This window comes from Colossoma macropomum, unplaced genomic scaffold (genome assembly GCF_904425465.1).
Source record: "Colossoma macropomum unplaced genomic scaffold, Colossoma_macropomum, whole genome shotgun sequence".
Lineage (NCBI taxonomy): Eukaryota > Metazoa > Chordata > Actinopteri > Characiformes > Serrasalmidae > Colossoma > Colossoma macropomum.
Genome location: NW_023495351.1, coordinates 68,924 through 80,928, shown reverse-complemented (window position 1 = coordinate 80,928; position 12,005 = coordinate 68,924). Strand labels below are relative to the sequence as shown.

Sequence of the window (12,005 nt, the reverse complement as noted above, 5' to 3'; positions counted from 1 at the left end):
GGGATGAGTTGGAGAGATCCAGGACTGACCATCTAACATCAGTACCTGACCTCACTAATGCTCAGTCAGATCCTCACAGCAATGTTCAACATCCAGTGTAAAGCGTTTCCAGAGGAGTACAGGCTGTTACTGCAGCAAAGAGGGACAAACTCATTATTTATACCCTTCATTTCAGAACAAACTCTGGATCAGTGAGTGTCTTTAAACTTTTGGACAAATAGGAGCCAGACAGAAATTCAACTCAACTGAAAGGAAAATGCAGGACTTGGCTTAATCCCTGTACAGGAAACAGACTTGTAGGTTATGTCTTAAAGGTCAACAAGCCTAAATCTGCAAAAAATAAGGACCAACACAGATAGAAATACAAAAATAATCTCTTTCTAAATGGTGTGGTCAGGAGCAGGTTAAAGACATTATCCTCATCCATTACAGCAGCGCAGGGGGCATGTGTCACGGATGTTGGACAGGAAGTCACATGTCAGATGGAAAGCCTTGGTAATGCTTCAGCTGGATTGCCACGAGGCATCTGCTCCATGCTTTGTTCCATAATGTCCGGACCGTCACCCGCTGCGTGATTTAGTGTGTCTGTCTGTCCCCGGATGTGATGCATAGTCGGGCTGATGCTGCTCTCCGGGGAATTGCGCTCAGTGGCTGTTTGTTCGTCATACACTCCGAGCTCAGTCTGCTTTTCTAAACAACACAGAAGGGCTTTTTGATTGACGGCACACAGAGGCTGTTTGTCATGTTGTTTTATTAAACAGTGTCATACTGTGTTACAGCATGACTGATGAACGCCGTGGACACAGCGCGGAGTGTTACGGCATGAAAACACCATTAGCAGCTTCTTATCTCGGTAACTTCTGCTGAGGGATCGTAATTTAGCAGGTCTGTGGTTCTGTACCTGACCTCACATCCCCTTTTCCACAAAACAGGGCACTGGTGCTTAATCTTCAACCGCTTCCGCTGCAAAAAAAAAAAAAAAAGGTTTTTGGCCAATAAAAAATCAATGCTAGTCCGATTCTATAAAACTCACTGGTCTGGAACCAAGGAAACAAGGGGTGGTGAGGCAGGTTGATGTCATCATCAGATAAAGTTGAGTTGATCAACCATTTTTCAAAAAAAAAAAGATGAAGAGATGTGTAATGTTTGTTTATTTTAGCTTGAGCTGTCTTCAGTTGGAAATTTTCGTCTGTCTTTGCTAATGCTGCATGTGGGAAAGAGGGAAATTTCCAATGGAATTTCTCACAAAGGTTCAGCTTCTCAGAGTTGCCATTCTGTGACATCACTAACAAGAAGTAATAGCATGTTTTAAGTGTCTTAGGCAATCATTTGGGTTGATGTTTGTGTATTTGTATATAAAATGTATGATAAAATTTATAATTAAATTGTGCATTTTAATGTAATTTTGGTGCTATATTAACAGTTAATTTCCATAGCCTACATAGCACTGTCTTTTAAAATAAACAAAGCACTAACCAAACAACACTTTCTTTATTGTGTAAATGCTTTAACCCCTTAAACAGCCAGGGAATAATTAAGAATAATTAAAAATAAATAAGAATAATTAGGTAGTTAGATTATAGAATAATAATAAGTTAGTTAATTATAAGGCAATAATGAGACAGTTTCATTGAAGTCTGTGTAGTTACTGAATAATAAGCCTTAATATGCCATAAACCTGGGATTTTAAGGGGTTAAGAGCTTTTTTATACACTCATAGCATCCAAACATGCGCTAGACAGCTGCAAATATCCATTTTTCCAGACCTCAAACAGTCAAAGTTGTGTACATATAAAATGTCTGATTTCCCACATCAAAATATTTGCACTTGAAGCTAAGACTATTGAGAAACCATCAGACTCATGAAAAATAATAGGGAATAAATGAGGATAAAGTCACCAAGCAACTTGTCATCATCGCAAAGAGCACCAGACTGGGAACTAGAGTAGCTGTTGACGTGTTGATTGCCATATTTAAAAGTATAACTTAGAACTTGCTCAGATAACTTTAGCTATTTGGGCAACTAGTGCTGCTAATGCTATATCAAATTAAATCATCCTAAATTCTATTTGATGCATCTAATATTTTACATTATGAGATCATAAGACTGTAAAGAATATTATAGGATTAGTCAACTTATTTATAGGCATTTGTTACTTGTTTTAAGTATTTTCATCTAGAAAATAATTTTGCTTGTTTCAGCCTTTGTCAACACTAAATTACTGAAAATAAGTAACAAACATTTTAAAAAAAACTTATTCTTGCCCAAAGTCATAATGACATATTAGATATATTGACTAGATTAAACATGTTTTGCCAAAATATATTTTTTTTATTTAGGAGTAATTCAAAAAACAATACTTGGTAATAGCAGTATGATCCTCAAGAGAATTCAGAGATAAAATTGTAGGTTTCCAAAGAATCCCAGGTGTTCATGGAAATACAAGAGGAAAAGCTGGAATTATAAACAAATTGAAAAACAAATACTTGAAAACAAGTCCAGGGATTACAAAACTAACAGTGCAAAAGGATCAAAGGCACATCCACACCCAGTTATATAATCTTTGGGCCTTGAAGCTGGTGGAACTTGGCTCTTAAGAAGGTCCTCTGGTTTCCAGGAAATGACAGCGGCTTCAGCAGCATAGTGGTAGAACAAGGGGTGAAAGAGGAATAAATCAGGCCTCTCCTGCTGTTTCTCTGTATAAGTTAATTTAGTTAGACTCACACGTTAAAATAAACACAGAATGTAACAACAACAACAACAACAACAACAACAACAGCACACATACATGCGGAGAACCCACTGTCATCCCGCCGGCCTCGCCTGGCTTCTCCACCGTTCCTTATTTCTTTTTAATGTGTCTATCCATTAGCGTTATTGTGAGGCAGTGTTTCTGCTGCACAAGGATCCACTCAGGGGGTCCAGACTCAGACAAACGTCAAAACCTATTCGTCTCTCTGAGCGCTGCCTCTGTACGCACGCCTCTCCAGCCCTGAGCACGTTTGCTATTTTAGCTTACATCAGCATAATCAAATCTCCCCAACACATGGGCGCAATCAATGGAGCAGGAGGCCATTTGCGCGACCTTGTCCAGAATGTGCAGGCCAGAGCGAATCAATGGCTGGAGTGAGCTATGTCTGCTGCAGAGAAAGGATGGGGAAAAGATGAGGCATGAAATAGCGTGATGATTACAGGAAGGAGAGAAGATGAGGAGGAAGAGGAGGAGGAGGAGGAGAAGGGGAAGAGAGGGAAAGCAGCGGAGGAGTTTGTTTATTGTTTTGTTTACTTTATCAGATGATGCTTCAAGGAATAGTTTGGTGAATAATCTAATATTTTTACTCTTTAGCCTTAACAGTTCCTTGGGCTGTGTACAGAGCTGCCTATTTCCATATTTAAAGTAATACTAGTATAAAGCAGTGTAGCGAAAAAAGCTAATCCCCCCACCTAACCCCAAAGTAGTCAATCAACCAAGACACATTTGATGTCTGAAGGCTGCTTCACTAGTTTTACACTCGAGCTACAAGCCAACAAGCTTATAAAGGAAGCTGCCATGCCATCAATTGGCATCACAGACAAACGCACAAACAAAATTCATGCTTTACGATGCTGTTTTTTGCTAGGCTGGTGTACTTTACTTCATGTTTATAGATAACAGTGAGTCATACAGAGTCAGAAACCACATAATCAAGTCTGTTAGAGATACTGAACAACTCCACACAGTTTTAACATAATTATACCAGATAATGTGTATGGATTTTTCTACTGAACTGGTTTAAAGTCAGAGCTGAAAACACATTTGGGACTTTTAACTGACTTGGACTTTGGACTTAAATCCTTTTGCTTTGATTGACTGTGCCTTAATTATGTTTATTTATTAATATAAATGATTTAACCTTCAGTTTTGTCCTGACCATATGATGAACCAGATGTTTCAGTAGTGACTGTTTCAGGAGTGACAATTTTAGCTTATTTTGAGCTCAAAAACGCAGCCAGTACATGACTAGCAAACACAGCTTTAAACAGCTGAACACACAAAATAATCATCATATTTTTCAATAAAACAAATAAAAAATTAGTTACAAATAAAATGCATAACTGCAGAATTCAAAGTTCCATGCTGATTTTCAGACTGGTGGACACATTTACTTCAAAGCAGTGGCGTGGCTAAAATAAGGCTCCACCTACAGATCAAAACTTTGTGTTTTGGTAATGACATGGAAACATGGGACAGCATTTTTTAAACCCTAAAGATACACAATCTATCTTTGATCCATCAAACTTTTTTCAACTTCACTTTAAAAGAAATTGAATTTAAATGTAATTTAATTAACATTAAAAATTACAAAAATAAAATCAAACAATTGTAAATGTAGGGGTAATCGTCCCAATAGAAAGCAATCATCAAATGATGATTTTGTACATATTTAATGTATTACTATCTCTACTAATACCTTGGGTTTAAATAGAACAATCCTTGAACATATCTAGCTTTAAGTACTTAGCTGTTTTGAAATGGGTTATTTTTACTGCAGGACTGCAGTTTGAACTAATTTGGTAGTATGCCCCTCATACCACAACATAAGTCATAGTAAAAAAGTGTAGATAACTGCTGTGGTTGGCTGCAGTGGGGTGACTTGTGTGCAGCTGTGGTCAGCCAATGGGCTAGAATTGCAGTTAGCAAGTAAGCTAACCTGCCTACCACAAACACTAACATCACAAAAAAATCACTAAACAGTAAAGATAATAATACAGTCTCCCAACTGACTGTGTATCATATAGTATCTCTTTAATGTGTTTTTTGTAGGCAGTGGTGAAAAAATGTTAAAGGATTTGTGTTCAAAAACGGATTAAATTGGTCTTTCCTCTGTTTTGGATGTTCTGTGTTGCTTTATGAAGCCCCACCCCTTCAGAGGCCAACAAAGCCAAACAGTAGTGCTACTGGTCAAAGACATGAAAGTTTACCAAAGTTCACAAAGTTTTGCACATAAAATGTATCGCCCTGGAAGTGAGCATCGGGACACTGGGATTAATGTTATATAGCTTGCAGGCGCTTGTGTGACTGGGCCTTTACACTTTGCCTAACCTTTAAAGGTCAGATTTCATGAAAGTTTCTTGCATCACGTCATACATCTTTACATGTTAATGTCACACGCACAGCCTCAAAAAGAAGTTCCAGCTCCGTGTTTAGATCTCAAATGCAAAATCTACATTATACTGATGAAGATGTGATGACTGATGTGATAGAAGATAATTCATTCACATCCTCAGAAGACACATTCTTCACCAAGTTTTGACAGAGTTCTCTTTGAATTCTCTTTCAATCATTAGATTCATCCTTTCGGGAAAGGACGCCGAAGCACAATCCATGCTACAAACTGTTCTTCCACGTATTATGTGCAGTTACACATTTCCACCAGAGAGGTCTCCAAATCCTCAAAACTTACACAACAAGTATGGTGCAGCTTTAAACAAGCAAAAAAATAGTGCCTGTTCACAACTGTGCCAGAGACGTTATTAGTTATTAGTATTGACAGGTGACAGTTGACAGGTCCTTCATCACACAGGGTTTAATCTCCTTCGTTGTTATTATTAGGCCTATCATTCGTCTGCCTCTCATTTTGTCTATTTCCTTCATCCTCCCTCTCCCATTTTTCACTTTTTTTCACATTTTCTTATCCACTGAACTCTCTCTTGCCTCCTCATTTTATTGGTCACTTTCCTTTTTGTCACTGGAGTTTGTAGCTAAAGTTATTGGTTGACTCAAAGGAAAATAAGTGATTGAAACCAGATCTGAATTAAAGTGAGCTCTTATTGTTTCTGCTCTTCAGCAGTCTTGATTTGTATTTAATCATTTATTGCCAGGTCACATAAATGTTATGGCATGACTGCCTGATTTCCTTTTAGTGGCATGTCTGTGGGACCCCCGCTGGCTCTGCCTCTGGGTAGAAGCTTCCATTACTTGTTAACAACATTAGCTTTACATTGGAACTTACGAGGCTAAAGAAGTAAACTTCAGACACCATGTCTTGGCAAATCTGCTGCATTTGAGGTAAGAGGTGGGAAACTGGAGGAATTCGATTTTTCGCCACACTTTTACTTTAATTATTGAAATGAGCTGTTCTCTGGACAAAGCCCAAAGAGCTCTTAGTGAAAGAGTGGCCCAGCTTTCCCTGGTAGCTGCTTCAGGATTGACTCGTTGATTAATGTTATGGCCTCATGCTGTCTCTGATAGAGGTGAAGCACACCCACCTCCAAAATTGCCTTCCAGTGCCTAGAGCTGTGCGAGAACTTTTGCTTTTTCCTGTCCTTGCACAATAAGCAGCACCAGACGTTTCCCACCGGGTTCCCACTTTGTCTGAGTTTTTGAACTAAACTGAATTAACTGTTTAAGTGTTGGCCAAAATCAATTGGAAACGGATATGCAAGAGGGCACAGAAAGGCTAGCTGGCGAAAAGTGAGAAATAGTAAGTGAGTAATAGATTCCATCGCCAGGAGCACGGAAATTTCAGAGTATTCGCACGTCCTAATAGATCTTTCCATGGCGTGGAAGCAGAGATGGGCTCACTTAATCAGAGCCGGTGAGGAGAGAGAGTTAGTTATTTATCACGAGGGCTTGGCTGAACAGCGCTAGAGTGGCATCCAACACAGTCCAGTAATGGATCCCATCCCAGCCTGTCTGATAAAATGATTTCTGTGAAGTGGACTTCAGGGAAGGGAGCCATCGCCTTCACTGACAGGACCACCACAGCTCTGAGGGCCTTCTGAAGGGACCCTGCGCGAAATGCCTACAAAGGCCCAGTCATAAATGTTCCATAAGGCCAGCTGTCTCTCATCTGGATAAACCGTGAGTGACAGGCAGCTAACATTAGCCAGCACAAAGGCGCTTGGTCTTCCCTCTCCTCTCACTCTATTACGTACAGACTCCTTTCCAGCCTTATTTATTTATTAACTCATGTGGGACGGCTGCACTATCAAACAGGCCGTCTGCTCGCTGTATCAGGACAGATGGCTTAAAGAGATAAAGCCAATTACTGTTGGCTGTCAATTAGAGTGCAGGCCAGAAAAGCAGCCTCAGCTCCGGAGAAAAATGGCAGATTTTGTTCCATGTTGACTGGGAGCGATCACAAACGGCGTTCACTCGAATACAAAGGCGCAGGCATTTCCCCAAGAAATCTGCTGGCGCAAATAAAACGTGATGACTTAAGACGCACTTGCAGCCATTATCATAATGCTGTACTATTGTATTTTCATTTGGCTGCCCATTCAAGTATTAACAATGGCATTACAACACGCACGTAGCTAACGACCGACCGCTAATGCGTCCGTCACAACAGTGCTGTGTGTCTCAACATGCTAATATGATTTTTGTGAGCATGTGTGTACGCCACCCATCAAAAGTTTGGGTTCACCTTGGCTTTTTTTATTTTCTTGCCAGAACTTTTCAATTAAGTCAGATAAATTTTGGTAGTACAAAGCAGCTCTGTTCTGATTCTTTGCATATATTTAGCTTCAACTTTCAGCTTGATGTTTATACCTTGGCAGAAGAGCAGGTTTAACCTGAATAGTAATTTAAGCAATGCATAGTAACAATGGTGCCAAATCGATATGAGCATAATCGCTTAAAATAATAATCAGCATCAGACTGATGTTTAGGCTTGACTGATTTTTTAGACTGATATTTCATAATGCATTTATTGTACTCTGGAGGAGCAACATTGAGGCAATGCTGGGTTACTGCGCTAAAACATCTGCATTGTATTCATTTTATTCATTTTACTGCTTTTGTAACCCTACAGATGTAAATGTTTAATGTATCTAAAGTGCTAGTCTGGATAAATGTCCCAATTTCTACATTTTATAAATGTTTGTCAACATTGGCAGATAAGTACATTAAAAATACTATATGTCAGCATCAGCCCACAGTTTACATATCGGTGCATCACTAAATAATTGCACTGTAAAATAATGTTTTACTTAACTTTACTTAAAAAACTTTAAAAAACGTACTTAATTTTGAGCTAATTGAATTTCATATATTAAGTTGGAGCGTAACACAGAATCATCATCATGATGATCCCCAATGGACAGTCCACACCGCATCCACACCTCAAACAGACTCACTTTGATATTACTGTAACTTCGATCTAGCAAATCTATACCTGCACATATAGATTGACATCTTGTACATCTTCTAACCATATCTTGTATAATCTGGACTAAATATATCAATATTCTATCCTGTGTACCCTGCAGCCCATTTACCTCAGACTCACAAATTGCATATATGGCAATGTGTACAACTGTAGACATCATAGCTTTTACTTCATAACATAACATATATGAGTGTACAAAAAACTGTACACTGGAATGGTGCAATTGTAATATTGCAATATTGTAGTATACACAATATATTGTGTATATGTCTATATTTAGAGTCTAATGTGTGTGTGTGTGTGTGCGTGTGTGATTTTCACTCACCTTCACACCTGTGTAAATGTGATGTGATAATAAACATGATTTGATTGAATTTGATTTAATCTGTTCCGTTAACTTATTATTATTTTAATTAACTCAAAATTGTAAAGCAGCCCAATAACTAACTTTTTAAAATTAATAACCAGTTTATTTCTTTACAGTGTGGTAATGCTTTATTTACAGAAAGGTTCTGGTATTAACCAGGTAAGTGTGAGGTACAAACTCCAGAGGACTAGGTAATTATTTTGGGTAACATGATGGTAAGTTCTGAGACAGTTGGAGTAAAAAGTAAACAGATTAAACACTAATATTAAAGAGTCTTATATATGGGATGTACCTGTATATTATCTACAAACTAAACTGAACCTGAGCTGTAAAAGACAGCAGAGATTCTTGCTGTGGTTTTTCTGGGTTCTTATCTTGTCTTTGTGTTTTGTGCACCATTGTAAACCATATAGCTGACCCGCTACCCATTTCTGATTTAAATTCCTGCCGAAATGTGTGACATTACAGTGGAATTTTATATATTTTTATATTTACCACTTATTACTCCAAATAACTATGAAATATTTGACTCCATCCTTTATCAGTTTAATAGTTTGAGCCAGTTCGTCATTTCAATGCAATTTAGCTAGACTGTCTTGATATTTATCATTATTTTGCCCAAAATGATTATCTGCTTGTGCTTTGTCTGTTTCTACCTCACACTTATTTGGTTAATACCTAGAACTTAAGAGGCCCTAAAAGAAAGCATTACCAAATAATCTGATATGTATTTCAAGTTCATATTGAAAGTTATATTTGAAGTTCATATTGGTTTAAACACCTGAAAGTTTTGATGAGGGCTGACAGCAGTACAAGGGGGTCCAATGTACAGCCTTTATTTTTTCCTGTCGATGGTATTTATTTATGTGATGTTGTGTCCTCTGAATAAACTCAGTTAGGCTTTAACATGTTACGTTATTGCAAAATGACAAAAAATGCTCATATGTATTAAAATCTTTCAAAAAAGTCCTCAAACTTCTGACAGTGATCAGTTTTATCATTATGTTGGGAATGAGATTAAAAATGTGTTTCTCTGTTTAAATTCAAAGGATGATCCCTGCATCCAGCAAGGCTTTCCTGGTCAACAACTTGGTATCGGGGACCCGCTATGACCTGTGTGTGCTGGCAGCATGGGACGACTCGGCCACCACCTTGACGGCAACCAGCGTGGTGGGGTGCGTCCAGTTCTTCACCCGGGATGACTATCCACAATGCCAGTCCATGCATGGGCAGCTCCTGGGCGGCACCATGATCCTGGTGGTTGGGGGCGTGATCGTAGCTACTCTACTCGTCTTCATCGTCATTCTCATGGTGCGCTACAAGGCAGGAGAGGGCGGGACCGGGGAGGGGACGGAGCTTCCTGTTAGCAAGCTTAGTGATGTTAGCGATACTTATTCCCAGACCAATGGCGGACGGCTGGGACCAAATGGAGTCTTGCTCCCGCCTCCCAAAAACAAGCCCAAAGTCACCATGCGGGACGAGGTGGTAGAGTTCAAGTGTGGTTCCCTCCAAAGCAGCCTAAGCTCTGCCTCCTCTTCCTCTTCCTCCTCTTCTTCATCCGGATCTCTGGATGCCGCGGGTTCCTACAGTCCCAACAGCGCCTTGGCTAGCATCTGGAGGTCTGCTAATCCCAAACCACGAGGAAATCTGGATCAGCTTCTGGGGGCCATCACCTCTCTGGAGCTAAGAGGCCAGACCAGGGAGGTTCCATCTCCAAAAGATAGTACCACGCCTGGCCCTCCTGCAGCTACTGCTGCTGCATCAGGAGCACCACTTCCACTGCCCCCTACTGACAAGGAGCCACTGTTGGGCCGGACGCTGGACTCGCGGCTCAGTAAGCTGCTCATGCTGCCACTGGACTCCAAGCCCAAGCGAAGCCACTCGTTTGACATGGGCGAGTTTGCGGCGTCCACCGGCGCCCAGCTGTGCAACTACCAGCGCAGGTTTAGCAACATCTGGACCAAACGCAGCCTTTCCATTAATGGCATGTTGCTCAAATGTGATGAGGAGGGCGAAACGGGCAGCAGTAAGGGCACTCTGGAAAGCTCAGAGTGGGTGATGGAGAGCACTGTATAGGGCAGGTGGACGCAAGCTGCCTTTAGGCCAGTTGTTCCCAACCCTGGTCTAGGAATGCCCCTACCCTGCACATTTGGGCCTGCTTTAGGAGCCTGATCCAACTAAACTGAACTAAACTGATATATTAGAATACCAAATAATTGAGTATTTATTGCTGGATAACTAATTATTTGGTATATACTTATCTCTAAGTCATCAGATTTACTATCTTTATTAATTTATGTAGTCATGGGAGTAAGGAACTGAAATGTGGACCCCATACAGCCCCTTTTTATACAGAAGCGAACGTTGGATTTTGGGTTTGGGTATTTTTAATGCGATTTTTAGTCTAAGTGTCCACAGAGTAAGTTATAACTGGTCAAATTCTATTTGTATTGTGAAAATGTAGTTGCATTTGCTCACATTTCCACATTGGTTGCCACAGTAACAACACAAAATTGCGTATCAGACATTGGGAGTGACACCGAGTGACAAATTTTAACCTAACTGGTTAAATTTGTGTTGAATTTGCAACCACTCACATAGTCTTATGCAAAAGTTTGAGCACCTCTGGTCATATGACATTTTGTAAAAATAAGTCAACACATCCTCTACAGAGAACATTTTTTCTGCCAGTTTTGAAGTACAATTTTAATTTGTTTGCTGGGTTTGACATATTAGGAAAACATAAACACATAAAATGCCATAACTTTTGTACAGTATGTTTTATCATTTTTTCCAATATGTTAAACTCAGTAATTGCACATTAAAATCAACAAACAAGTCATTTGACCAGGTCACCCAGACCTTTGCATATGACTGCATATGGCTTGGGTCCAATTTAAAAAAGTCATGTGTTTTATTATAGTTCAGACTGCAGAAAATCTTTCCTGCTCAAATCAGATATTTCAAAAGGTCAATTGTGAGTTGCCTCTTTCAACATAAGAATTTAGGGAGCAAGTCTTTCCTGAGTCAATGTGAATGTTTTAGAGCAGGCCAGTGCCAAAATGTGCAGGGCAGCGCTACTCCAGGACCACGATTATGAACAGCTGCCTTTAGGAACCTGCTGCTCTGGTGTCGAAGACTAAAAGGGAATAAACCCCCTGTTCCACCATGCATGGAATTATATATTGATTTATGACTTTCAAGTGTTGTTAAAGCATATATTCACTTTACGACTTGATGTGTTGGGGACAGGTCCCTGACCAGCAGTTATCAGCTATATGATCTGGTGAATGAGTGTGCGAGTGTGAGATTGGGTGTGCGTTTGTCTGTTGTGTGTATGTGTTGAATAACAAATCAGCTGTACTAAATGAGAAACGTTCAGGTCATGTACCCTGAGATTCTGGTCAGAGTCTTCATGCCCATTAAGGTGGACTGTTTTGTGACTGTTAAACAGCGTCTACAGATGAAGTTGTTTGGCAACGTT

General features: G+C 39.7%; 1 protein-coding gene across 1 annotated transcript in view; it reads left to right on the top strand.

Annotated features, from left to right (window-relative positions):
* lrfn2b (leucine rich repeat and fibronectin type III domain containing 2b) overlaps positions 1-11,112 on the top strand; it is a 213,236-nt gene extending 202,124 nt beyond the window's left edge. The window contains exon 8 of the mRNA XM_036562270.1: positions 9,571-11,112. Coding sequence (XP_036418163.1) covers positions 9,571-10,597 — 1,027 coding nt within the window. The 3' untranslated portion in view covers positions 10,598-11,112. The remainder of the gene's footprint in view (positions 1-9,570) is intronic.
* The last annotated feature ends 893 nt before the right edge of the window (positions 11,113-12,005 follow it).